This window comes from Mangifera indica, chromosome 5, assembly GCF_011075055.1.
Source record: "Mangifera indica cultivar Alphonso chromosome 5, CATAS_Mindica_2.1, whole genome shotgun sequence".
Classification (NCBI taxonomy): domain Eukaryota; kingdom Viridiplantae; phylum Streptophyta; class Magnoliopsida; order Sapindales; family Anacardiaceae; genus Mangifera; species Mangifera indica.
This window is the reverse complement of record NC_058141.1, coordinates 20,961,012-20,988,281: the sequence shown is the minus strand read 5'-3', so window position 1 is coordinate 20,988,281 and position 27,270 is coordinate 20,961,012. Positions and strand designations below refer to the sequence as shown.

General features: G+C 34.7%; 5 protein-coding genes across 8 annotated transcripts; 1 reads left to right on the top strand and 4 right to left on the bottom strand.

Moving 5' to 3' along the window:
* Positions 1–1,629: 1,629 nt before the first annotated feature.
* LOC123215764 (UMP-CMP kinase 3-like) lies at positions 1,630–7,002 on the bottom strand. 3 transcript variants are annotated; one of them, XM_044635989.1, is made up of 10 exons: positions 6,849–7,002; positions 6,558–6,607; positions 6,104–6,155; positions 5,644–5,761; positions 4,958–5,114; positions 4,778–4,858; positions 4,581–4,688; positions 4,394–4,465; positions 2,215–2,262; positions 1,630–1,840 (listed from the first exon to the last, which is right to left on the bottom strand). In XM_044635989.1, the coding sequence occupies exons 2-9, from the start codon at positions 6,585–6,587 to the stop codon at positions 2,251–2,253; spliced, it is 630 nt and encodes a 209-aa protein (XP_044491924.1). In that variant the 5' UTR covers positions 6,588–6,607; positions 6,849–7,002; the 3' UTR covers positions 1,630–1,840; positions 2,215–2,250. The 3 variants fall into 3 exon arrangements, with proteins under 3 accessions (XP_044491924.1, XP_044491922.1, XP_044491923.1); XM_044635987.1 differs by lacking the exons at positions 1,630–1,840; positions 2,215–2,262 and having other exon boundaries at positions 4,085–4,465; XM_044635988.1 differs by lacking the exons at positions 1,630–1,840; positions 2,215–2,262 and having other exon boundaries at positions 4,085–4,465; positions 6,558–6,621; positions 6,849–6,985.
* Positions 7,003–8,243: 1,241 nt separating this feature from the next.
* Positions 8,244–12,339, bottom strand: LOC123215762 (phragmoplastin DRP1E). Its single transcript, XM_044635986.1, has 14 exons — positions 11,924–12,339; positions 11,731–11,838; positions 11,454–11,555; positions 11,310–11,360; positions 11,165–11,226; positions 10,911–11,001; positions 10,740–10,804; positions 10,321–10,515; positions 10,120–10,239; positions 9,971–10,041; positions 9,306–9,531; positions 9,125–9,175; positions 8,659–9,027; positions 8,244–8,568 (listed from the first exon to the last, which is right to left on the bottom strand). The coding sequence occupies exons 1-14, from the start codon at positions 12,126–12,128 to the stop codon at positions 8,440–8,442; spliced, it is 1,845 nt and encodes a 614-aa protein (XP_044491921.1). The 5' UTR covers positions 12,129–12,339; the 3' UTR covers positions 8,244–8,439.
* Positions 12,340–12,832: 493 nt separating this feature from the next.
* On the bottom strand, positions 12,833–18,816 carry LOC123217445 (NAD-dependent malic enzyme 62 kDa isoform, mitochondrial). 2 transcript variants are annotated; one of them, XM_044638482.1, is made up of 19 exons: positions 18,394–18,816; positions 18,152–18,248; positions 17,765–17,883; positions 17,392–17,559; positions 17,178–17,306; positions 16,689–16,749; positions 16,468–16,571; positions 16,295–16,378; positions 16,090–16,196; positions 15,615–15,726; positions 15,146–15,259; positions 14,991–15,056; positions 14,489–14,561; positions 14,294–14,380; positions 13,988–14,042; positions 13,808–13,879; positions 13,515–13,577; positions 13,325–13,439; positions 12,833–13,239 (listed from the first exon to the last, which is right to left on the bottom strand). In XM_044638482.1, the coding sequence occupies exons 1-19, from the start codon at positions 18,559–18,561 to the stop codon at positions 13,207–13,209; spliced, it is 1,827 nt and encodes a 608-aa protein (XP_044494417.1). In that variant the 5' UTR covers positions 18,562–18,816; the 3' UTR covers positions 12,833–13,206. The 2 variants fall into 2 exon arrangements, with proteins under 2 accessions (XP_044494417.1, XP_044494416.1); XM_044638481.1 differs by having other exon boundaries at positions 12,833–13,220; positions 18,394–18,809.
* A 2,431-nt stretch (positions 18,817–21,247) lies between these two features.
* Positions 21,248–22,141, top strand: LOC123216451. The gene has a single exon (XM_044636855.1). It carries the CDS (start codon positions 21,248–21,250, stop codon positions 22,139–22,141), a length of 894 nt encoding a protein of 297 aa, XP_044492790.1.
* Positions 22,142–23,845: 1,704 nt separating this feature from the next.
* On the bottom strand, positions 23,846–27,008 carry LOC123216845 (ras-related protein RABH1b). The gene is made up of 6 exons (XM_044637454.1): positions 26,774–27,008; positions 25,876–25,946; positions 25,625–25,713; positions 25,291–25,402; positions 24,622–24,712; positions 23,846–24,323 (listed from the first exon to the last, which is right to left on the bottom strand). Exons 1-6 carry the CDS (start codon positions 26,888–26,890, stop codon positions 24,177–24,179), a joined length of 627 nt encoding a protein of 208 aa, XP_044493389.1. The 5' UTR covers positions 26,891–27,008; the 3' UTR covers positions 23,846–24,176.
* Between the last annotated feature and the right edge of the window lie 262 nt (positions 27,009–27,270).

Sequence of the window (27,270 nt, the reverse complement as noted above, 5' to 3'; positions counted from 1 at the left end):
ATATGATAGATATGTATAAATATTTTACATCGTTTATAAACTTTTAAATTCATCATTTGAAATAGACAATATTTTAAATTATTATACAATATGTGTCTTTGCACCTTTCAACACTTTTTGAGATCAAAATTACAGGATAAGTTATTAAAACGTCATCCACCCATATATATATATATATATATATATATATAATTTGAAAAAAGAGTAAGATAGATATTAGCGGCAAATCCATAAAACCAAAATAAAGAAAACACAAATAGAAATGAATTGTTAAGGTGTGAATTAAGTTAAGGCGTCTCAAAACTGTTGATTATTCTGTCAATAATTTGCAAAAAAGATAGAATATATAAGAAGAAGGTGGGATAAGGATGAGGAGGAGAGACCTGGTTTCTACAAAGGGGACATGTAGAGCGACATTGGAACCATGCATCGATGCATTCAACATGAAAACAGTGGTGGCATTTGGGAAGCCGTCGAAACTTCTCACCATACATAATCTCATCAAGACACACAGTACAGAATGGCCGGCTCTCCAATTTGTTACTAAACTTCCAATTATTGAACCAAAAAAACTTTGTAGCAAACGCCAGTAACAAGATTGTTATCGTGATGAAAATCATATGGTTGAAGCTGGTTGAATCAGCCATGCTCCTCGTCATCAAAAGTAAATGAATTCCCCGTTTTAACTCAGCTTAGAGAGATAGAGGGAGAGACAGACAGATTGAAATTTCAGTGTTTTCCCTGGTTATGCATTATATAATTTGCTTGTCAACTTTTTCCTGGAATTTGTAATTCTATTTAACCAAACAAAACTATATATCTAACATTTCTTTAATATTTTCCTGATATAAGATTTGACAATACAGCAACAGCTTCGAGGTCCAAGTAAATTAAATAAGAAGATTAGATAGGAATTAGGTCAAATGGATGAAAAGAAGTTTGAGAAAAGTCATGCAGTGTAGGTTGATAACTTAGAATTCACGTCAAAAGTACGTAGATTTAAATTCAACAACCCACCCAATAAGCAGAGGGAGTATTTGAACTTTGAAGGCCCAGGAACAAGAACAGGTGTACCAACTTCCACCATTATTCTCTTTCAATTAAATAACTACTCCATAATTGATTTTAATCCTAACATTAACACTTCATGAAATAAATTAATTACATCATCCATACACTCTTAGCTATTCTGGTTCACTCATTGGGACGCCAACAGTTTTAGCAAATAAACATATAGAATTTATGGAAGAGAAGGAGATGGACACACAGTAGCATTACTATATTTGGAGGTGGTGGGTAGCCTTGATAAAGAAAGAGTACACATACATACGAGTGGATTTGAGCTTTAAACAAACCCTAAGCCAATACCCAGCTGGCCTAAGATCCAGCCCTCAACTCAAGAGATGGAACATAGCATTTTTCCGTCAAGAATCAATTGCAGGTAAAGCTGTTTACTGAAGAATAGATGGAATGGAAACAAAGATGAGTAATTGAGAAAAACCATTGGACCATATTGGGTTGACGAATTCCAAAGGTAAATTTGCTTTCGGTAATTTTCAAAGACCATTCTTCGCCTTGTGACAAAAACTATTCAATCTCTACCAGCCTAAATTTTGTTAGATCAACGACTTCAAAAACAATTTATTCTTCAACTCTTTATTAAATTCAATCATGTTATGAGTACAATCACATAACAATAACAAATATTGTATATATACCTCATCAAATTAACTACGTAGAGGTATAAATAAAATCACATACTATAATGTTCTATCACCCGGCATCATAACCTCTCAACAAACTACAATAATAAGCAATGATCCCGAACATAACATCCCCCCTAAAAGAAAACACGAGAAAATTATATCAGTATTACACTATCAAGCAAGCTCCATAAAGATATTTAGATGCCTTATCTCAAATCAAGCTGCAAATATTTCTTGTTTTGACCTTCTATGTGGATATGCTAAATAAACATGTAAATAAATTTTGGGTCAATAACATATTTAGCAATCCATTACTAGAAATCATTGCATCCATTTCAGCAGCTTCTAAATTGGTTGCAATCTACATTTTTCCTCATTTATAATTCAAATTTAACTGTCATAATCTACTAATCTCAGTTGAGTTCCTCTACCTAATATAAATGAATGAAAAATAATGAAGATAAAAACCATGAAAATAATTTAATGTTAGAACCAGTAACAGTGTTACCTTCATAATAGCAATGTCTTTAGTACATCTGAAAAACTACTCAGCAACCTGCAGTCAACCACACAAAAAGTGTCATTTCCTGAAGTAAAAATGCACACAAAATGGTTGCATACAATTAGTCACGCAAACCAGAAATTAATGCTTGCATAGTTTGATAACTTTCTAAATTGAAAATACTACACCAAAGTATTTTTGCACACATGTAGTGATTCCTTGAAACACACAGTTGATCCAAAACAGCGAAGTGGTCCAATGAAGTTATCAATGGCAAGAGTTGCAAAATAGAGAAAAATTTGGCAAGGACGTGGCTCAAAGATATTTTGGGGGCATTTGGTTTAGAGAATATTTTATTACCAAAATTGAAAAATTACCTTGAAGATTACTGAGTATAAATTATTACTATATTTTATAAAATTAGATAAGTATAAATAATTATTGTGTTTGGTTAGAGAAAATAAAAGAATACGAATATGTTATTTTATTTAAATTTCTTTGGATATAATTATTTTAAAAGATTTTTTATGTTATTTGTTATATTAATTGAAAATAAAATTATTTTTATCTAAAAAAATTAATAAATAAAGATTTAATTATAATCTTATCAAAATTACCTTAAAAATCTTTTAATACCTAAGATGAACTTATATTATTTGTTACATCGTCATTGGTAATAGAAGATTACTGAAATATTTTATTACTTATAAACCAAACAAAGTAATGTAAATAATAAAAAATAAATTACCAAAGTAATCTTTAATCCCCCTCAAACAAACGCCCCTTCTAGGAATTTTTAAGATTTCCAAATTCTACACAACTTATCACTGATGCACAATCCCATTTAAGACACACACTTGCTAAATTGATGGATTACACTATATCAATAAAACAAACCATAATTGCTAGTTTTATTTGCAGTTGTTAGCCCTCACAGGAAATGTGGTTAAAAATTAAAGGCCAAAAGACTTATTCCTACCCAAGGTTTGATCTAACCTCAAACTCTCCCTTGTTAAGTTTCCAAAACTCAAATACTCATCCTTTTATTAAAATTTTCCATTAGAATTATAGGAAAAATCGTCATTTAAAAAAAATATATAAAGAAATTAAAATTTTATTTCATTTTCTCTCCTTAATTTTTAAAACTAACAATTTACCCTTACCCTAAGCTTTGAAAACTCACATTTTCCCCCCTATTAGGATTAACTCAAAACACAACACATTTTACAACAAACACTCCTCTTCAACCACTTCTCTGCTAAAATCACAACGACCAGCTAGAGAGGAGATGTACAACAAACCCGAGAGAGGAGAAATCATGTCACGTCATTGCCAAAAAATAGCTTGAGCACTCGAGGGAAGGCAAGGCCAACATTTGTTCAATCTAAAGCAAAGGATGACACTGGAGACGGAGGGAGAGGTCACTAGATTTTTGAGTAATCTAAAGTTGAAGAGGGAGGGTTAATCTAAAGTTTTCAAAAGTTTGAAGGGGCAATTGAAATGGGAAAATGATGGAAACACTAGATGGAGGAAGTTGTCATATTTTTAAACCTAGAGGAGAAATGTGATAAATTTATTTATTTTTAAATATTTTTAGCGAAATAACATTTTTACCCTTAACTCTAACGGTGAATTTTAACATAAAGGAGGATATTTAAGTTTTGAAAGTTCACATCACAAGTAAGAGTTTAGGATTCACCAAACCTTGGGTGGGAATAAGTCTTATGGCCAAAATTAAAATCTTATCGATTTAATCATTAAGCCCTAATATTTCAATGTAATAGTGCAGACATGTGCATTTATATTGTTTTATTTCCCAGACTTGAAAGAAATCAGCATACGCATCCATTCAACAACAGAAGCTAACTTGCCAGAATCAATTAAACAGTTACTTTATACCCACTCAGTAATCTCCTACGTTCATGATTGCATTCAAATGACAAAATCCCTTTCTGTAACTGTAACAGCAATTTCTGTTCAGTTAAGAAACTACATCATTTTCCATCCAAAATATCCATAGAAACAAGCTTTTTAAGTTATCATGGCAGCAATGAAATAATACATTTATATTCTTTGCAATACCCCTAATGAAACATAACTAGTCAAACCAATGTCTCCACCACTCTAGCTGAAATACATGTCCCAAATAGAGAACCTAAAGGATGACACAAGCATGATGTTTTACCTTCTCATCTTTTGCAGTAAAAATGACTTTAACTGCATCAAAAACCTCTGCAATTGGCTTTGCAGCATCAATCTGAAAATAAAAACAACAAAATGTGATTATTGCAATAAACATGAAAATAAATTAAACCAGATAACTCAAAAAACTCAATGTCTGTATTTATATGAATGTGTATATATTATATTACCTTCCGAACTTTACCCTTAGATTCATAATATTGAATAACAGGGAGACTAGACTCTAAGAAAACCTTAAACCGCTTCCTAATCGTCTCAATGTTATCATCTTCTCTTCCCTTCATAACCACAAAAAAGAATTATGTAAAAAGTAAAAAGAAACCTAAAAAAGGAGTTACATAACAGATAAAGGTAAAGTTCATCTAACCTGGTTCCTACTCAAAAGGCGCTTTTCCATCTCTTCTTCAGGACAATAAAAAAACAAGACAAATTCTGGTTCAATTTGAGTCTGCATGACCAATATGTTTGCAGAATTAAAAGGAGACTTCCTAAATTCAATAAATTGTTGATGTAACAGTTCAATACTATATAAAAAAAGAAGACTTACAACAACTTCAAACGCAGCACGATTTTCCTCATTACGAGGAAAACCATCAATGAGGAATTTATCATTACCACTCTCCAGCATTGCTTTCTGGAGAAGCTTAATTGTTACCTCTGAAGGAACAATCTTTCCCTCTTTAATCATGTTCTGAATCATGGTACTGTACACAGCAAAGGAAGAAAAGTTTATAACAAAGTCTACAGATTCCAATTTGCCACGATAAAATTTTCTGATTTAAGGCCCGATACAGTATGGAACACCCTTGCATGCAGAATGACTAAAGGATATGAGGAAGCCTTCAAAGGGACATACAATTTTTGAGAAACAACTTAACACTTGACAGTTGATGCACAATTCAAAATACTGCTTTTACAATAATTCAACTAAGTCTAAATCCCATATTACAAGTTGGAACTGGTAGCTGTTGGATCACAAATACAATGAATCTTAAAGGTAATGTGTTCTATGATGTCATTGCTAAAACATAAATTCATAGGAAAACGACCCCAAGTGTCCACAATCATCTGGATTCATGATTGATGCCCAATTCAATATACAGATTTTAGACTACTTCAAAAATAAGCACATAAATCATGCATGATGATTAATTTTTGATTGACAGTTACCAAAATATCCATGTCTTTGAACCACAAAACAGATGTAAAGGGCAACATAATTGCAAGCCATACCCATTTTCAGAGCCAGATTTAATTTCTGCCCTAAGAAGATCACCAGCACTGAGATGGGTGTACCCGAAGTGATTGACAATATTTTCACACTGGGTTCCTTTGCCACTGCCTGGTCCACCTGTTTAATTAATAAGAAAGGAACTATCAGGTCAGGGAAGTCTCTTAATATAGAGATAATAATAAATAAAGAAGAAGATCCAAACGCATAAGCTAGAAATTTTATTATGCAAATAAAAGAAAAAAGAAAGAGCTCAGAAGAAAATAGTATATGCCCAGAAGTTATAAACAATAAGAAATATTAAAGTTTTCCACACCATATTTGCAATATTTCAGAGAAAAATAATATACAAGTGGGTTTCGGCACAGTACTTGTAACAGAAAGTGATTAAAAATTTTCCAAAGAACTAGTGAAACAAACTCATTTCAAATACTCTAGTTAGTGTGAGTACAAGATGCTTACCCAAAACAAAAACAACAGTGGGCTTCTTCTCAGACAAGCTTCCATTTGCTTCCTAGATCACAGAAGTTTGTCACATGCTAACATCAAGGCAGGGCATAAATCAATGATAAATGGCTATATACTTTGTAACAGTAAGCATCCACCCAACTTGCCAGACTTTTCAAACAGAAAAGATTCAGATGTCAACTTGTCTACTCACTTTATAACTCGATCCAGTAACAATCCCTTATTTTGTGCTACTAAAAGATAGATTAAAGTATTCCATATCATTGTTTAGGCTTTATTTTTTGCTGTTCTTTTTTTAAATTTTCCTTCAAAAATTAGCATGCAGCAATGAATTTGATTAAAATTGGAATTTTATTTCTAATATAAAATTTCCATGAAAACCTGATGAGCACAGTACAGATCAGAAATGATGCCATGTAATTGAGGCTAAAAAAATTAAAATCAGTACCCTGTTCGGAGCGTCAACAACGGTACCCATTAAAGCCGACTAAGTTGTACCTGAAATAAACGATCTGCATAAGTAATTAAAAAATACAAGGTTATCATGCAATTCAACATCCGCACAATGCATAAAGAAGTAGCAACTTCCGTAAAGAAGGGAAGTTGATTAGATCGAAGATGCAGAAAAGAAATTCAAGGTATAGATCTAAATAAAATAAAATAAAAAAAGCCAGATCAAAAGGCAAAAATAAGCAAAGAAAGAGAGTTGGAGATCAAGAGAAGGCAAAGTTAGCGTTACAGTGAACAAAATGGAGGGAAATGCTACTGCTGATGCTGAAGCCGATGCTAACGCCAGACAGGAATGCCCATCGATGGGGATCTTCTCCTTTAAATAGACAGTTTGTTATCGAAATCTGAAATCCGTCGGTAGGGGTATATATGAGAATTCACCTCCTTTAGTTGAATTTAGCACCATGAAACGCGGATCATCACCAAATCTCATTTTCTCATGTTGATGTTAATAAATTAAATAATTTAAAAAGCGAGAGAATAAATTTCATGCATTAGGAATTAAATTCAAATTCTTATTATTCTTATTCGTAACAAGTGTATTCAATTGGAATAAGTATTGGTTCCCCCCGTCTGCTCCACAACTATTATTCTTTTAATTCATCCCATAATTTGTAACACTATTTTATAGAAACCCTAAGTCCAAAATAGTTAGATTTGAACCGAATCAATTTGATTTGATGATTTAATGTTTGACTTAATTCAAATCGAATTCAAGTTTCACATTGTTTGTCAAAAAAACTATTCATCCTATCAGTGATCCTTTAAACTAATTAAAATTTGAGTCAAATTTAAACTAATCTATATTCATCATATTTGATTCAACTATTGTTGCATGATTAAATCAATTTATTTATACATGTCAAAACAATTATACGCCAAAAACCAAAAGGAATTATTTTTGTCTAACTTGTTTAGAAAATAGATAACTTAGAATTGAAATGTTAGGGGTTAAGAAAACAAAAAGGTTTTGGTGTGTTAAGGTATTAAGTAAATGCTGAGGGGTGACATTGAAATTAAGAATAAAAAGGAAAACTCCAAAAGCATATTTGCGTTAAAAAGACGCAGTCCCCATGAATTCACCCTTTTATCCCTAATAAAATCATAGTTCTTAGATCTAAATCTGAATCAGAGACAAGATGGGATAATTAATAAATAAATAAGCAATTAGCACATGCTCTGCCACCCGCCAAGAAAATATATATGTTTTATTTATTAATGAACCTGGATTTGGACCCTTCCTAAGCCATGTCCCAGAATAATAGAAACTCGAGTGTGCATTTAGTATTTTGTTCATATTTACATTTATAAAGCTTTCAAGCCCAATACAAAGTTTTTGTGCAGTAGAATAATAGAAACCATTATGAATATCTAAACTGAACTTTTTTTAATTTAGTTCTTTTTTAACTAACAAATACCTTCTTAAATATGTTGATTATAATTATAATTGATAATCCCGTTTTCTTTTCTCTTAATTTTTCTAAGAAATGTCGGCCGATGAATAATTGGTAAGCTTTTCTAATTTCTACACATAAAAAACTACCAGATATTGATACACACACACACACACACACACACACACACACACACATATATATATATATATATATATATGTAAAGAGGGTAGCCGTCAGTTTCTTAATAAAATAAAAGTAGATGTCAGATACTATCAGACATCACAAATACTTACTAAGAGTCTCAACACAAACCCAATCCAAACAATATAAAATATTACAGACCATATAGAAAATGAAAGACAAAGATCCTAACTGACCAAACAGCTAACCAAGTGAAAATAAAATACAAGGTGCAAATAAATATCACCGAGCCCATGACACCGAATCAATTTCATCCCTAGCTGCCTTGTATAACTCAAGCCTCTTAGCACATTGTTGTCTTCTTTCCATCAATGCTGGATCTTCATCTAACAATACTCCAAGTTGCTTGCCCTGAAACAAATAACAAAACATTCAGATTTCAGCAACATCATCACTCATATGTATTATATGCGGTATGCACTGACAACAGCAAGACTATACCTCTTTTTTCCCTATTTGGGTGTAAAAGTGATTTAATAATGACTGTTTCGCCTCCCTTACTTGACAATACACAACAGCCTTTGGAATACTGTTTCTCATTATCTCTGACACCATACCCACATAAGAAGATACATTTGACGCTATCCTCCTAAAATGGCCTTCTGAATACCGATCCACAGTCGACGTAGCAGGATTTCCTCCTTTATCCACCTCCTGGGGAAGCCTCCTAAAGAAATCAACTGTTAAGTATGAAGACTCCATATCCACCAATCGGATAACTGTCTTCTTGCTCTCATCACGGAACCTCTCTAAGGCCTCATTTGAAGCAGCTGCTATCTCAGCTTGTAGAGTTGGAAAGCGCTTCAGCTCCTGTTTGTCAAACAAACGGTAAAGATATAAATCCATTTTCTTCTTTATAGGTCTGACTTTCTAGACAAACAAATCACATAAATTCTGAGAGATTCACCTGAGTTTCTCCTATTGACTTCCTCACAAGCTCTTTCAAGACAAAGTGCACCTGCATCAAAATTTATGATTCCATTACGAACCTCTGATATTTACATTTAATTTCTCACAGCTTCCAGATAAACTGGAACATTCCTTTCAGACTTCCCAATATGTACATACTACAGAAGGCGTGTCCTTACAGCATCCACTGAAGCTTCAGCTGGGCCTCTAAAATAATTTAGTGACCCCTCAATTAGGCGTCTATAACCCTGCTCTGGAGCAATCAAGTGAGGTTGATAACCATCAGCCTCAGACACCACTTTCCTTACATTTTGAAGCGAAAGATGCCGATCAAATGGAAGCTTCCTCAAAGCAGCTGGAAGTTGGTTGTCAAAGACTCCATAAATACGGTCACCTCCAGGTCGCCTGAGATATAATCAATTCTGAGCCAGCCATCAGAGCATTACATTCTATGTTTAAAATAGATTTTAGAGATATCAGCTATGTTTGGGTTATACCAATACCTACTAGAGCTTGCCAAAAAGTTTTCTAAGCTGTAATTTCTTAAAAAACCAAATTTTATTAGCAAGAAGCCATGTCTTTGAACAACATTTTAAAAAAAAATTATTTTATCACTGAGTGACCAGAACAGAAAGCAACCAGAAAAGGTTTCCATAAAAAGAATTTCAGTATATAAAATCAAATAAAAAATGCATGGACTTACAACAACTCAAACCAAAAACCATAACAGAAATTAAAAGAAAAGGAAAACTAAAAAGGACCCCTTAACCAGCCGAATTCATCTAAAGCTAAAGAGTTTTAGAAAATAACCAAGAGAGAAAGCATTAAAATTATGGCAATTTACCCTCCATCCAAATGCTCTTTGAATATCCGGTCAAATGCTCGGCATAGTTCCAAGATAGTGTACAGCTGAGCCTGCACAATATTATAAAATAAAGCATCAAAATACAAGTAACTTAACAAAACAATATTTATGAGGTTTAAGACACTTACCCCAGCATCAACAGCAATAGGCCGACCAAGATGGTCCATCTCCGATTCAAGTTCTTCAATGCTTTTATTTATCAAGGAAGTGATACTTGGTATTCTAGCCCTTATAACAGACTCCAAATGCTGAAAACAGAGCACTTAATCAAAACGATATTCAAGAAAACCCAAAAGTAGTCTCCCACTGCTAGATGATCTAAATCAAACCTTTGAGAGAAGCTTTGCAAGATACTCTGAACCCATTTTGCTGGCTAAGTGTCCATAGTCTGGACTTGTAGCAAAGTACTCACGTTCCTTGCGCCTAGCAGCAATCATATCAACATTTCTATTTATATCCGCTTGTGAGCGATTAACAATTCCAACCCAAGGATGTTGCAGTCGATAAGATCTTCCTTCAAGCACCTTAAGAGGGAACAGAAGATAAATACTCAAAAAAAGTTTCCCACATCTAAGTAGTTGAATTAATGTGAGACAAGACCTGAACATGCAGAGACTCTGATGATAATAAATGAAGTATCAGTGATTAATTCTAATAGACCAAATATTACTGAATGTTCATCTCAACTACTGAGAACTTGAGAGCAGATGAAGGATATCTGAAACACAAAGATACACTGAAGGCATACATCTAATGCATTTGTTCCTTTGTCCATCAAATCTAGCTTTGTCAGCACCCCAAAGGTACGATCACCTGGGACAGTTACACAATAAAATAGAATATTGAAGATCAAACCGCAAGAGAAGTTTCAACTAAAAAAAGTATAATTCAGATACAGAAAAGACTATTGGGTTCATACCAGTTGGATCAACTTCCCTAGCCAGTTTGATAGCATCAGAAGTTGCTATATCTTGATTAGCCGGAGATATAGCTAGTATGATGCAATTAGGCTACAGAAATCAAATAAGCAAATATTATATTATATAACATTAAAGCAGTAGTGTGTAAATAAGGAAATTAGTGCTAGTTGACGAATGAATCAAACTCGTTTACAGGAACCCACTAGATAGAAATCAAATTAGACGGTACAAAGAAACAAAGAAGTTCTGTTACCTTCTCAACATATGTTCGCACCATATTCTCAATGTCTTGAACGATACTTTCAGGCTGCCCTTCTGAAAAGAATAACATGCCTGCCCTAAGTAAAAGTAGTAAAATGCAGAATATGCAACTCGTAATAAGCAAGTAGAAAGCCTACCAACGGCAACTTTAGTGAGACCAGGTAAATCAATCAGAGTTAAGTTGACAACTGCAAATAAAGGAGTGGTATTAGCAAGAAACACATAAAAAAAATACATATCGCAAAGATGGCAAAGAAATTAAAAACATAAAAGTAACAAACCGTTGGGAGAGTAGATACTAAGATGGATAGGAACGGGAGAAATCTGTTTGGTCCTCCCTGTCATTCTATCTGTTTCATCTTGAATTTCTTTACGGACCGCGGCTGTACCCAATAATAAAATAAAACAGGCTTACAAGGAGACATCCAAACGCCTTGAATAACAAAATTTATCATCATTTCATACAAATAAATTCAGTTGTAGAGACTCACATGCTATTAAAAGCAAAATAAAACAGAAATGACTTTAATTATATACAAGTAAAGAGATTAAACATACAGAAATCCGTAAATCTCCTCTTAGGCAAGTGAAGAAACTCAGCGTACTCCTGCGAACCATCTTCTGTCTTGTGAAGCTGTAGAACAAGAGGCCTTCTAGTAACAATTCCTGCAATTAATTTATATCTCTAACAAATAGTTAACTACTCAGCTGTAAAAACTGCGAACAAGAAAAATAAAGAAGGAAAACAAACCGGATCCTCTAGGAAGAAAGTCTCGGCCCACTATGCTTTCAAGCACCGATGATTTCCCAGAACTCTGGCCACCAACGACAGCAACAGAAGGGAGAGCTTCCCAAAGAGAAGAAAAAGCGTTATCACCACCTCCGTAATCTCCAAGCATAGTACAAGCTCTCTGAATTCTATTAACCAGTCCAATCAAGCTCTCCATAGTCGTCATTTTTCAACTCCAACTCCAACAAATCCTAGGTCTGATGAGGTTAGGGGTAATAGAATTAGAGAATTTTTACGACGAAAACCCTAGAAGAAGAAACGGCCTAGACTAGCAGAAGTGATAGAGTAGGAGAAAAGCCTAAGATAGACACAGGGAAATATTAACCGTGACTGAAGGTCGGTGAAAGATATGGTGAACAATGAGCATGCTGTGCTATGCCCGTTGTAATTAGTGGCATATGAATTTAGTTTTTTTTTTTTTTAAATAAAAAATTGTATAAAACGGGAAATTTTACTTTCACGCGTTTGAAATTTGAATTTTAAAAAACGTGGACCCCTACAGTTGATGGTGAACTACCATACCTTTCACAAAAGAAGAGACGGCTGTGAGCAACCAAAATAGAATCTCCTTTTCTGCCTTTCCTATTAAGCAATGGAAGGGGGTGGAAATGTTTTTAGAAATTATAGGTTAAACTTAAATTAAACTCGGTATATAGATAATTCGATGTTATTAAAATGATATGATTTTAAATCATTTAAAAAATGATTTTTAAGCTAGCTCATAAGAAACCTAGCTTGAACATCAAGCTATATTTTAAGCTCACACTCCGGTTACTGTTTTTAAAAATTCATGCGGCTTCAGCTCGGCTAAGTTCCACCCGTCTGCAAATCCATGAGGTGGCAGCATCACAGCCAACCAAATAAATAAGCTCTACACAATAAGTTTTCAACTATAATTTAAAGATAAATACAACACCGGTATTGAGTTGAGGTCAACGGAATGAAAGTTAAAAAAAAAAAAAAAAAAAATTCTATGTAGCTACAAAATAAACAACTCGAATTGAATTCTACATAGTTTTTTTTTTTTTTGGGTAAGTGACTTCTACATGGTTACAACAGGAACATAGACACATATTTAAGAGTCCACGCCAACCAAAAAAGGATGCATACAACAATATTGTCTATTATTTTGTTCACATTCAGTTTGGTTCTTAAAGAATAGACAGGGACAATTTCGTCAGAATCAATCCTTCCTGTAAACCAATGTCGGGTATTCAGGATTCCACATGTTAGTCTCCACAAATTCAACAAGTTCCTCCTGCCAAAACCAAACATTTCTGTTTTTCAAACTTTCAAATTTCAGAACCCTGGACTCCAATTGTACCACAAGTTCATTGTTGTAAATTGTAATAGCAATAATACCTGGCTAAGTCTTCGGAGCTCTTGGGCATCCATCTCACGGTAACCTTCTGCCAAATCCTCTTTGCTAGCTTCCTTCACAACAGCTGCAGCTACCACCTTTGTTATGTCTCTTATGCTGCATAAATAAGTAGTTCAATCTACCTACCCAAAGTTTGTAATAACTTCCTCAACAGGGAAAACAATTATTTACCTAGATATTGACGGGAATATCTTCCCCTCAAGAACCTCCTCTTCCGTCATGTATGCAGCTAGGCTGTATTACAGTTCCATGTCAAAAAAATCTATGCAGTGGCAAAACCATTTCCTTTCTATGTTGAAAAAGAACAAAAATGAAAATATAAAATAATTTTGAACAATTTTGGAACCACAGCCTAAACCTCTTTATCACAGTACGGCCAGCAAAGAATATTTATACTTGGAGATACAAATATATACACAAATTCAGCATTTACAGAAATATTCAGAGAGAACAAATAAGAATACCACTCTGCTGCAGCCTGTAGCATGCCATCAGATATAATCCTTGAGCCAGATAAAAGAGTACCAAGTCCAATACTGCATGAACAAATTTGTAAGTTACAAAACTAAATAAAACAGCAAGATCTGTTGTGCACACAAAATCCATTAAGATTGACTAATAAGAAGTGGAATAGGATAACTGACCCTGGAAAGAGGTACATGTTATTTCCCTGATTGCAGTGCCCAATATGACCATTTCCTGCAAGACAACAGTGTGGTTAACAAAGCTCTTAAAGTCATAAACATATGTGCATGTCACGTATGACATGTCCATGTCAGTCAATCAAGACATTATCAAAGCAAGTATGTACTTCTACCTATTACGCAATCCCTAAAGGCCATAAATAACCTGACAGAATGGTAGTTCTACCAACATCAGGAGACCATTAAAATAGCTATCAAATACAAAAATTGTCACAGAATATCCAATGGAGATGCATTCATACATACCCATATCAAAATCTTTAAATGGACTTCCACTTGCAAATATAATGTTGTCACCAACAATAGAAAATGCTTCTTCTGGGGTGCATTCAGCTGTTGAAACACAAGGACAATAAAAAAAAAAAGCCTGATTCGAAGTTAGCAAACTAGTATAATTTTCCACACTATTTTTCATAAGCGAATAATATGAAGAAGCCATACCATTGTTTGTGGGGTTTGACATTGCAAAGATGGCTGGTCTAGTTGAAGTTGAACCCCTCATAGCCTCTAACACCTAAGATAGCATATGCATGTCATGGATTTGCAAAACCAAAAAAAAAAAACTGGAAGAACTCAATGAGAACATAAATATACTAGTCATTATAATAACATTCCGCCAACAAAGCTAATATTTCCCATCCTCACTAAGTATCCAATTTAAGGCCATCAACTCTATATTGTCGTCTATGGCATTAACTGTCCACTATTTTCAAGTGTCTACAAACTAACTCAAGAGAGCCAACATGATAAATAATAAATGACACAAATCTGAGATGTAAACATAAATTAATTTCCAATGGGCATTCACAATATTATATAATATTGACTCTCATTGAATATCATAATCTTTAGACCGTCTTAAAAGTTTCTATGTAAACTTGACCGTCCTGTTAAAGAACAGTAGAAAAAGAAAATCAATGTAAAATATTTTCATAGTTATTACCTCTTTCGAAAACAGTCCCCCAACAGCAGACAACCCAAGAAGCACATCAGGCTTCACTTGACGCACCTGGTTATATACATTATATATCAACAGCACAATTTAATATAAATATATTATACAATAACATTATGTTTGCATCCAGAAAATTCACAAACCACTTCAACGAGACTTGCGCCTTCCCCTAATCCTTGACGCCCAACCTCCTTCACCTTCCTTGCAAAAGGCAGGGCATCTGGATCAACATTTTCACGCTCCTCTGTGATAAGACCCTGGATGCAACAAGGAAAAACCAATGTAATTATCATTTCAGGCTATCAAAAAAGAATATCCTATCACATAACAAGATAAGAATGCTTGACATACAGGGTGCACACTATTCATACATTTTAACAGATCAGAACACAGGCCAGCACTGAGAAAAAAAAAATTCCTTGTACTCAGTAAGGTTACATAGTTTAACCAAAATTCACAAGAAACAGTTTTAATAAATTCCAAACAAAAATAGATTGGGTCTATCCAGGGTAGGCCTGACACCTATCCCTCAATATCAGGTGGCTGCTGGCCCAATTAATAAATCAGTCAAGCCTCTGTATTTAGGTTAGAACAGCTAGGGCAAACGCTCACCTTGGCATCAACTACCCAGAATTGACTCCGTGCACTATCAAAAGCAGTTTCATTATTTCCTAGCATCCTTGCCATTGTCTTCCTAGCAGCATTCAGAACCCCTATTCCAGCACTGCAACAGTTAAAAATCATGCAAAAAAAAACTAGTGAAAATTTGCATCAAGGACAAAGACCAATAAAATAAAATTATAAGATCCACAACTTACTAGCCATTTCACAGAATAAAAATATTGCACAAAAGCTTCATTTTTCAGCTTTAAAATTTTTCTCAATTTAAGAAACCTGGAACACTACCATATAACATTTTTTACAAGAATTTCCTTCTGCATGAATAATTAAATATGTTCGATCCAGCAAAGAGGATATATGATTCATGTTCTAGATCTTGTCGATGATTGTAGTTTTTTTAGCAGCTACTTGAAAAAAATAATGAACTGGGTGCCTCTTCGACCCTACAGTAAATCAAAGAACTGACCTTCCAGCACCAGCAACAACAATCTTTTGCTTTGGAAAATCAATCATTGGCCTTCCTTGTGCCCTCACAGCTCCTAAAAGGCCAGCAATTGCAACCCCAGCTGTACCCTGCATGGTAAATTCTTAGAAATAGTTGAGCACATATTACATGGTAGATTATGTCGTAATAAGAAAAGCTATAAGAAAAACAGGGTAATTACAATTACCTGGACATCATCGTTGAACATTCTATAGGTATTCCTGTACCGCTGCAACAACTTGAAAGCCCACTTGCTCTGGAAATCTTCAAACTGCAGAACCCAAAGTTGATATTATATATTTAATATACGTAATTTTAATGCACTCGTGCTTTTACATGACAAAGGAACAATTATATTGCCTGCACAATCACATGTGGCCAACGAGTGAACACTGCCTCCATAAATTCATCAATGACAGCAACATACTCATCACCATCAAGACGGTGTTCTTGCAAGCCCAAATCTATAATAAAGGAATAAATGATCAATTCTTTGTTAGGTTAATAAGTCAGGTAATACTGCTAGAACAATTTTGAAGGAGACCACAACAAATGGACAATACACACACACACACACTTACAAAGGGGATCTTTAAGCAGCTTCTCGTTATTAGTTCCAACATCAATCATGACAGGTAGCACCTAGTGCGACGGGTAGGGGAGAATGAAGGAGGAAATCAGAAAATGATGTCATGAAAAAACCAAAGTAGTAAAGAAGCAACAAACACAATGTAGATACATGTGTGATAAGCAGCTGAAGGTGGACAAATTTTAAAAAGCAGAAAGAAGTGGAGATTGAAGCTCAAACATTAATATCATGTGCCTCTGACAGATATGATAAATGCAGACCAAAAGTACCTGTATTCCAATTCACTACTTCTTCCAAAATACTTCTTTAATGGTCTTAGTTGAATTAAGGATTGAGAGCACTCATAAATTATAAACTAAATGCAAGCTTTTCCAAAGATTTGTTAATCCAATTTCTCGAAACAGTGTTTATAAACTATACTCAACTATACATACACTTTACTGTTCTTCATGATGCATTAATATATTCATCAAGAAATTACCCGCTGAGGATTTATCCCTGCAGCAGCAACGTATAAATCCAGCTTCCCAATAGCAATTCCAATTCCCTGAACTCCAAGATCTCCAAGACCCAATATTCTGCTTCCATCCGTAACAACAATCATATCAACCTGTAATTAACAAAAATAATAAACAGAACAATAAGCACAAAAAGCTGGTATGAAATCAATTAAACATATGAACAGTAATAAACACCTGATCAGCAGGCCAGTTGTAAACCATTGACATCATTTCTCCGCGGTCTTCAGCACTAAAATACATTCCCCTGGGTCTCCTAAATAGACCACTATAGTTCTGACAAACAAGACCTACAGTTGGGGTATAAACTATAGGTGCATATTCCTCAATGTTGGCAATTAGAACCTGTCAAATTTGAAGTAAATTTACTATCAGTAATATCTAGTGAACAACAGCAGCAGATTCTCAAATCCGCTATATTTTACTGGCAACCCCAACCAGCACATATTGCAAAGATTTCAATCCCCAGGAGTGATAAAGAAAATCATAAAAAAAAATCTATGATTTAGAAATAAAAATCATCAGGGGAAGAAAAAGCAAAAGCACTTACCTTATAGTACATAGTTTCATTTCTATCATGCAACCGATTAAGTATCCGCCACTTGGCCAGAGCATTTGGATCAGAAGGTCCATCTCTTGCATGCACCTCAAGCCTCTTCAAGTCAGCCACTGTTAATTAACAAAAACTCAACTGATAAAGATGGAAGGTGAGAAAATTGGCATCGTGAAACAACAATAAAAAATAACAAGAACTATAATCTACAGCATCACCATGCTTAATTTCTTGTTCAGAATTCAGAAGCTAATTGTATTCCAGCTACGGCATAGTATATATATTCATAGAGTTACAACCAAAATATATATAAAATCCTACCCTAACTAACAGCCTACATTATATGTGTACAAAATGGGTAAAGAGAATGGAGTAAAAACTCACTAAAGCGCGCAATTTGTTGTTCTCGAGACATAACATTTGGAGGAAGAAGTCCTCGGAGATCAAGACGATCTCGGTCCGTCATGGAAAACGCCGTTCCCTGACATATGAAGTGAGAAAAAAAAACAAAAAATCATTTCAACTATGAAATTCAAAGTAGATCAATTGATCGGAAGTGAATTGATCGGAAAAAGTAATGAAGCCAGAAATTTTTTTTAAAAAAAGAGAGAAATGATCAGAATAACCTTGTTGAACCAAGGATCGTGAAGAATATCAAGACTACGCTTATGTACAATGATGGGACGATGTCCTTCGGCTGTAGTAAACGAGGTAGTCTGAATGAACAGAGCTGGATTGACCAATCGTTGTTTGAGTCGTCGGATGAACAAACAAGATGACCTGATCTGAGACATTTTCTCCAAGATTTTCGCAACCAAGAACAATCGAAACCCTGCCAGCAAGAGCAAGAGCTAGAGTTAGAGCTACAGCTACAGTTGCGTGTTCCTTCCTTCTTTTTGACCCGAAAAGTCCACAGCCATTGCGGTTGCGGGTACTAACAACAGTTTAAAATTTTAATATTAATTTTATAGATTCCTGATAATTAAAAAAGTGAATTATGAATAACTGGGGGAGAGTAGAGAAATTAAAAATAGAAAAATCATAATTAATTTATAATTAGATAATGAAATAGAGCAAGATAGAGCGAAATCTCTAACTTGATCAGATTTTACACTGAATAGGAGAGAAGTGGAGAGTGTTAATAGGAGGATATGATGTTGACTAGGTCTCAATAGAAGAGGATGTGAATAATAGAGTGAGAATATAATCGAAATTAATCTAGAAATTGATGCCTTAAGACAACATAAAATTGCGATTTTTTAAAAAATTGAAAGACGACTACATATAAAATAAAAAGGAAGAGGATGGAAATTAATTTTTAAAATTTGAAAAACATGCGGGTAAAAGCAAGGTTTTTAAAATCAGATCGAAATAAAAACTGTTTTAAGTACTGGTTTTGATCAGACCGGTTGAACTGTACGAACCGATCGATTGGACCGTTTGGACCGGTTTAATGTAAAAATGTAAAAAAATTATGTTTAATTAATAATTACATATGCTTTACAAAATAAATTTTATATTGTGCATACTTTTCAGTTTTCACAATTAACAAAATATATGTATCACAGAAGACTGATATTCAACTTTCAAATTCTTAAAAACTAACCACATTACGAATAAAATACATTTATTCCAGACATTCAATACAGATGCATAATAAAATTACAAAACACCAATCAATATAATTTTGGCATAGTCACCAGATTTTTAATTACACTTTTATATTAGAGTATAAATTGTAGGCGGATGAAAACTGTGTACTTATAAGTGAATAATTTTATTCATCAAAATTACTGAGTTTACAGCCATCAAAATTACTGAGTTTAATTTAAAACTTTCAAAAGTTTTACAGCCTTAAGCAATTTATCCACCAAAGAATTTACAAGGCCTTACAAAACACCAGCTTCCCGTCGTTGCCTGAGAAGTCGTCGATCACAACAGCAACCGAAACTCGCCATCGTCAGCCACCGTCTGACGTTGAGAAGTCACCGTGAAACTGCTGCCTTGTGAGCTTGCAAACCAACACCCCTAGGCGGCAGCGTCGTCGTCGGCAGCCGTATTTAAACCATCGTCGGTAAGGAACAGGAAATTCGTCGGAGGAAGTCGTCAGGTGCAGCAACTGAGGACTGCGTCTGCGTCTGCGTGCACTGCAAGGAAGAGGAAAAAAAAAGAACAGTGTCTTATATGCAGCCTTGAACCGGTTTCTGCATGGACCGGTTGGACCGCGGTTTAGGAGAAAACTGACGGTTCAACCGCGGTCCAACCCGATTTTAATACTAAAACGGTTTTGCCTTCAACAGGACCCGACTACAGTACCAGTTCACGAATCAACCGGTTCGACCGGTTGGTTCGGTCCGATTTTTAAAACCTTGGGTAAAAGGTAAAAATAAACCTTTAAGTAATGTTAAAATTTGAATTTAAAGAAAATTTTTAAATATTAATTTTTATTTTAATAATAAAATAAATTTTCAAATTTTTAAAAATTGAGATATATAAATTTAGATTTAACGGATAAGAATAAGTCTTTTGGCCGATATTTATTTATTTATTTATTTATTTTGTATGGCTGACGCGTTAATGGTGCGGATAACACAGCCAAGCCAAGCCAACCACAGAACTAGGGGCATGGTTATTTAATGGAATGGAATGGAAATGAGAAATCATAATAACCATCTTCGCCACGGTAGGTATATTGGTAGTAGCGCTGACCTGATGCATATGTTTTACGCTTAACGGACAGTCTGCAGTGCACTGCACTTCACGCTGATCTGCTTTTCTGCCCTTGGATTGGAACTGAACTGGTCTTCAAGGCATTCGGTCAATTCCGAACTATAACTAAAAGAGTTAAGAGCTTCCTCAGTCCTGTTTTAGAGCGAGCGCATCATATACGTCATTTGATTAATTATGAAAAAAGACTCAATTTATTAATTGAGGACGATTTTCTTTTTATTTCTTTTTTAGGCAAAAAAATATTGTTATTGTTATATTATTTGAGAATGAATTTTTCACTTTCTCCTTTTATTTCTTTTTCAGACCATCCTAATGAATATATATATATATATATATATAGGACTACTGCTTAACAACATTCACATCCCAAAATTCTTAAATCAAAATGAGGTAATCTTTATTATCCAACCAACAGTAGATAGATTTTGATTGTGTAAACTTTAGAAAAAATCAACCATAATTACTCACATTCACATAGAGTTGACTCACTCTCTCTCTCTTCTCATATTTGAACTTTCTTACACGAGACGAGAGCTCAACTTTGTCTTCTCTCTCTCTGAGTCTGAAAAACTGGATGGAGAAGACGACAAAGCCTTCCCTTTGATTTCCTCATCACAATCTCTTCCCCATTTTCCACCAAAACACACCAGGCTCTACCTTCAAATGGACTGCCCCTGCTTACTTTTTCTTATCATATGCACTTGCACAATTTACAATTACTAGATTTTTGGGTCATTCAATTTTAAGTAAATGAGGTGTAAGAAACATCAATCTGACTTCAGTAGCAGCATCGGCGTCTGCGCCTCTTGTCTCCGAGAACGTCTCTTTGTTCTCATAGCTGCACAGGCCCAGGTTCAACCTCAACCTCAAGCTCAACGCGATTCCTTAGAACGAGATCGCCGGAAACAACAAGACCCTCCTCCTCTTATATTCCCTCGTTCCGTCTCTCCTTACGTCACTCGTCGAAAATCTGACGACACCACCACTGCCTTCTCTCGCCATAACCGTTTTTACAGTACTCCTCAAGTGGGACCCACCTTCGACACCTTCTCCTCCACCGCATCCGCTGTGAAGAAATACGGCAAGTTATCTATTTTTTCTAATCTATTCAAGTCCAGATCCGAAAAATTCAATTCGGATCCTACTGTTCCTCATAGGGATTCCTGCGACTCTTCATCCTCATCTTTCCTTTCAACTATATTTCGTTCCCGCCGGAAAAAGGAATCGACTTTCTGTTATCCAGAAGAATCTAAAACCGGTGGCAGAGCAGAATCTCGAGTATCGAATCGTGGAATGTCCCCGGCAAAAGGAGTAGATTATGATGAAGACTGCGATCGGTCTCCGTCGGGAAGTGGGGAATCGTCGGAAGAGTGGCGGAAAACTCCGATGACAGCGGCGGCCGCAGTCAGACGGACCCGAACGGTACAGAACAGGAACGTGTCTGGATTGGCGTTTTGTTTGAGTCCTTTGGTAAGGGCTAGTCCGAGTTGGCAGTGGAAGCAGAAGGGCGGTTTGCCACCAGACATTGGATTTTCGGGCGAGATAAGAGGGACGGTAAAGCCGCACCTATCAACTGCGGCGTCGTTTTATGCTAATCGGTCGAGGAAGCTAGCTGATTTTGGGAGAGTGAATCAGAACCGTTGAGTAGATGCTCGTTCGTTGACATTCACCAATTACCATGGTATCGATAATGTGTTATTTAAATGTACGGTTTTACCCTTACTGATTGCCTGTTTTTTTATCTTAATTTTTTGGGTTTTAATTTAATATTCTTTTTTCAATTGACTTGGTTTATAGATGAAAATGCAAATGGAATGGAGAGGAAAATATATATATATATGTTTGTTTGTTTAATGTATAAAAACATTGATTTTATTACTATTATTATTAAATTATTAAGTGAGTTATAGTTATTAGTTGGTATCTCCGACTTAAAATTCAGACCAGGCTGTACCATTTGGTTATAGATTGTTGTTGTGATGTTTTTTGAAGAGAAGATTTTGTTTTTGACTTTTGATTTGTATTGTATTAGTATTATTACTGGAACAATACTGATGTCTTAAACTCGATCTAAGTAAGTGGTGATTGAACCGTTCCTTAAAAGGTAAAAAGAAAGAAGATGAAAAATGTAGTGTTTCTTTCTGCTTTTGGCCTTTGATTTTGTCTTTTAATTCAAGTAGAAGTAGCGCCATGGCATGGCATGGCATGGCATGGGCCATGGAGACGAGCATAAATGTGGGTCTTGTATTTAAGTTGTCAGACTTTTCCTTTCCATGTGGAGGTTGGAGTGTAGAAAATTCATTAGGAAGAAGAAGAAGAAGAAGAAGAGATTTAATAGAGCTGCTGACTTTTTGAGTGGTGGAAATTTCTGTCCCACCCACCGCACTTGGGGGTGGGGGCCTAACCTAATTAAGATCAGATGCATTCACATTAATATTATCACTGGGAAATAAATACCATTCAATAATTCATCACTTTCCATTATTATTCTTCTTCTACTACCTCCAACACATACATAATTCATCTAGGTTGACTCAAAAATACTAGTATCATTTTGTTGGAATATCAACTACATTTTTCTTGGAATATAAGATTCAGACGAACCAAAATCTTAAATATCTCACCTCTTCTTCTGATATAAGCAATAAATTTAGAGTTTGTATCAGCTAGAGCACTAGAAAATATTGTAAAAACCAAACAAGATTGTCCACAACCTGAAATATATCAGCCTACAACAACTAACTATCACAACATACCTCTTCCTAAAACTGTCCAATCGCAACACATTCTTTCTTCTTAACATTCTTTCATACTCGCCACTTTCTCCATTGGCAACACAACAACAAACATACAATACAACTCTATCATCCAACTACGGAAAATGCATACAACTGTACACTTTTATGGCCCCTTTTTCCTGGCCATTTACTATCCCTCTTATTTTCTATGTTTCCATAGAAGTAAGCTTCTTCTGAAAATATTCTCTGTACCACCCTTTCCCCATCGATATTTCGTTCCAAACCAAAATATGTCAATTATGACTTGCTATATTGTGTGTTGATCTTTATTCCTTGAAAACAAACAATGCCGAATTTGTATATCAGTAACAACATCAGAATTTTATAGCTATTTTTGTAATACAAGAATATATTTATCTTTAGAAAGGGAAGGGCAAAAAGTATTTGCCTTTTAACCCATTATGCCCATCCCCATCTCCAACTCAATGATCAATGGACAGCAAACATTTGAGCTTTTTGTCCTCTGATAGACTAGCGGGATTCCATACAGGAATAGACTTCCACTGCACAGCAAGAAGAAGCTCTGATTTTATCTGGTACAACAACGTAATTAAGATGGGAAAATGAAATCCAATTTATTCAACAGAATCCCTTTTCAAAATAAAACTGGACTAAACCTAAACACATTTCTAAGAGAAAATAAAGGACAAATATCCAAAACAAACATGTATGTGTATACATCAGAACAGGTTAGGACTAGCCTAACTATCACACAATAGTATTCTCTTCCAAATTAAAATCTTATAAACTCAACCAAAACCCAAAGCCAAATGCTACAAAAAGGGGATGACAAGGTCACAACTTTACAGACACTTTAAGGATCAGAGAAGCACATATGGGAATTATAGCAAAGAGGCAATTGCTTCAGTTGACCATGTATATCAACAAGAACATCCTCCAGACTGAGATTGTGACTGAGATGCATTTGTGTTGGAAGACTTCAGATTAACATCAACCATATCTTCTTGCTTTGTTGAAGAAAGTGTTTCCATCCCTGGTAATGCTGCAGCTATTTTCCGGAAGAGTGCCTAGAAAGGATAAATCATAAAAAGCTCTATGGGTCACTTTTAGCAACACAAAATTATTCTGGGGTAGAGCATTGATGAATTTTCAATGCTAAGAAAGATTGTTATCTTTAAACACATAAAAATGTGTTAAAGCAGACTATAATGTAACCACCAAAGAAGAAAATTGATTGGAATCATATAAATCAAAATTTTCACCACATCAAATCACAAAGACCCAGCCGCATACACAATAGCACTTAGTATCTAGTCAGATGATGGCTCAATGAAGTGAATTATTAATAATAAACAGATGATTTACCTTTATGTTGAAGCCAGCCTTGGCACTAGTTTCAATAAACATAACATTTAGTTCACGAGCTTTGGCTTCTCCTTCCTCAATTGAAACTTGCCTGTCAAGCAACAAGATGCAAAAAGATAAGCCAATCTACATTTAAGGAAAAAGCAGTTTCCTCTTGATTGGTTTCATGTATAAGCACATGAAACACATTATTTTTCCATCACAAAACATATTCCATGAGTATGTTCTGCAGTATTATTATTATTTTCTTATAAAAGATAATCCAGCATGTGCATTTTAAACAATCTTTAAAACAGAGTTGCAAGTTGAAACAAATAAATATAGAGGCTTACATTTTCAATCTATGCCTTCAACTGACACTACTGGGCAAAACATTCTCTAAGAAAGACCCAGCTTGGGCATCTAAAATAGTCTCTAAAAGCAGTATCCATTCTGGTTTAATATAATTTAACTAGTCTTATTAGAATTTGACCAAGAATGTGAAAGAGTCTTATATAAATTTTATTGTCAGAAAATCTACTTCTAACCATGGATTTCACAGAACTAAATTTTCCCACTCTATTGTACATCCAAAGTCAGGTCATTGATAAATAAAAGCAACAAAAAAGTTTCAATCTATCCAGAAAAGTTCATTTAATAATAATTTCAACCGATACAGTAATTATTTACCTTTTGTCCACCAGATCTGTTTTGTTCCCAACAAGTACAATGATAACATCACTGCCCCGCTCAGTGCGAACCTCTTCAATCCACTTGGAAGTGTTTAGGAATGACTGTCTGCCTAAACCATATGCAACCACCAAATTATATACAATTTTATTAAAAAAGTTAGCATACCATAGAATCAACCACACAAAGAAAATTATTTTCTTATGATCTACAAATTTTGACAATATATAAACTGTATTTCACCTTTTATATACACATAAACAAGATATGATTGAGCAAATGGATATCCAGAAAACAAATCCCAGATCAGAAAAAGAAGTTCAGAGGGACATACTTGCAACATCATATACAATCACAGCAACTGAAGAATCCCTGATATAACTCGGAATGAGACTCCTGAACCTTTCTTGTCCTGCAGTATCCCTGCCAAAAATTCAAGATATTTATGTTTTAAACATTAAATTATTTTCATAGGACATGCATAAACATCAAGAACACCAATCCTGATCTGGGTACTAAACTAGTGAATCCAACCATATCAACTGAGAATAAAATTGCAGTTAAGAGAAGGTAGTGAAATCTCACCAAAGCTGCAGTCGAACTGTTCGGTCTTCAAGGTACATCGTCTTTGATAAAAAATCTATGCCAATAGTAGCCTGAGCATTAATTTTTTTTTTTTTTTTTAAAAAGGAAGAAGAAAGTGAGATTCAAAACGGTGATTCTGTTAAAAAGAAAGAATGCATAAGAATAGATTGATTCAAAGCCACAAAACTGATATCTAAAGGCAGAATATGAAAATTAGATAACGATGACTTTAACAATTCATGAAGAGGAAGATCATTTTATACAAGACACTACATCATCGCGTTCTAAACTGTGGACCATGACTGAAAGCTTGTATATGAATGAAAGAAACAAAAATAAAGCAACAGCATCACAATCCTAAAGTAACACAATATTGAAAGAAAAAAGTTAACCATAACTTCATAAAAGCTAAGAAAAATGGATCCATTTGCACAACCTATAATATAAACATCAACTAACAGGAAAGTTCAACTAGAAGTAATCTTTCATTACCCAATTTGCCCATCCAAACTGCACTCAACACCAATCAATTGCCATGTCTCTTTTCAACATCAGATCCTCTTACACGACTAAACAAAGTGGGCAAATTGTTACTAAGTAAAAGACGGCAACACAGTCTCCTCTTAACACTTCAAAAATAGGAAACAGATCAACATATGAAACATACAATCTCGGTACTACGTGTAAACACTGATAATCGTAACAAGGCCCAGGCAGATCCAAAACGGAATCAAGATTAAACTGAGTTAACATCAGAACAGACAATTGTACTAGCGTAGAAATAAATAATCGACTAAGAATAAATCGAATTGGGAAAATACGTCAATCAGATCCACACTTTGACAATCCGATCTGAAAAATAATACTAGGAGATTGATTGAGTTGAATAAAATAGAACCTGATAGGTGTTGTCGAATTTATCGTACATAAAGCGAGTAATAATACTGGTCTTGCCAACAGACTGATCTCCCAGGAAAACGAGCTTGTACTTAGCGAGAGCGGAAACTGGCGCCATTTTTCGGATGCGCTCAAATAAGGTTTACAATTAGGAAGAAGATCGGGATCTCGGCCGGGAATATAGAGGTTATTTAAGCGGAGAGACTGAGATCCAGGATGCTCGGTCGTTTTGGGCTAGCGTGTATTTATAGCTCATTTTTTAGAGGAGAAATGGGCTCGGTTCGGGTCGGTTTGGTTGGCCGCTAGCCTTTTGCGCGTGAAAGGTTTGAAAGGTAAACAAAACAACGGACCAATTCTGGTGATTAGGTTAGAAAAGTAAATATGGGGGGGTGGTTTAATTTTTATTTTATTTTATTTTATTTTGAATTTGCCCCATTGTTACAATGAATTTCAAGTTGTTCTTTTCTAAATGGTGTGAATTTGACTTAAATTTTAAAT

Coding starts and splice junctions, on each gene's coding strand:
- LOC123215764 (XM_044635987.1), bottom strand. CDS start 6,587: ATGGGTACCGTTGTTGACGCTCCGAACAGG. Junction 4,859..4,957: donor GTGCTGCGTTTGAAGTTGTT/GTAAGTCTTCTT, acceptor TTGGTCATGCAG/ACTCAAATTGAACCAGAATT. Junction 4,466..4,580: donor CTAAGGGTAAAGTTCGGAAG/GTAATATAATAT, acceptor TTTTATTTTCAG/ATTGATGCTGCAAAGCCAAT.
- LOC123215762 (XM_044635986.1), bottom strand. CDS start 12,128: ATGACGACTATGGAGAGCTTGATTGGACTGGTTAATAGAATTCAGAGA. Junction 11,556..11,730: donor GAGGAGATTTACGGATTTCT/GTATGTTTAATC, acceptor TATTGGGTACAG/CCGCGGTCCGTAAAGAAATT. Junction 9,532..9,970: donor AAAGAGCATTTGGATGGAGG/GTAAATTGCCAT, acceptor ATTATATCTCAG/GCGACCTGGAGGTGACCGTA.
- LOC123217445 (XM_044638481.1), bottom strand. CDS start 18,561: ATGTCTCAGATCAGGTCATCTTGTTTGTTCATCCGACGACTCAAACAA. Junction 16,750..17,177: donor CAGGGATAAATCCTCAGCGG/GTAATTTCTTGA, acceptor CCGTCGCACTAG/GTGCTACCTGTCATGATTGA. Junction 14,381..14,488: donor GTCAAACCCCACAAACAATG/GTATGGCTTCTT, acceptor GTGTTTCAACAG/CTGAATGCACCCCAGAAGAA.
- LOC123216451 (XM_044636855.1), top strand. CDS start 21,248: ATGAGGTGTAAGAAACATCAATCTGACTTCAGTAGCAGCATCGGCGTC.
- LOC123216845 (XM_044637454.1), bottom strand. CDS start 26,890: ATGGCGCCAGTTTCCGCTCTCGCTAAGTACAAGCTCGTTTTCCTGGGA. Junction 25,403..25,624: donor GATTGTATATGATGTTGCAA/GTATGTCCCTCT, acceptor CATATGGTTTAG/GCAGACAGTCATTCCTAAAC. Junction 24,324..24,621: donor AGGCTGGCTTCAACATAAAG/GTAAATCATCTG, acceptor TATCCTTTCTAG/GCACTCTTCCGGAAAATAGC.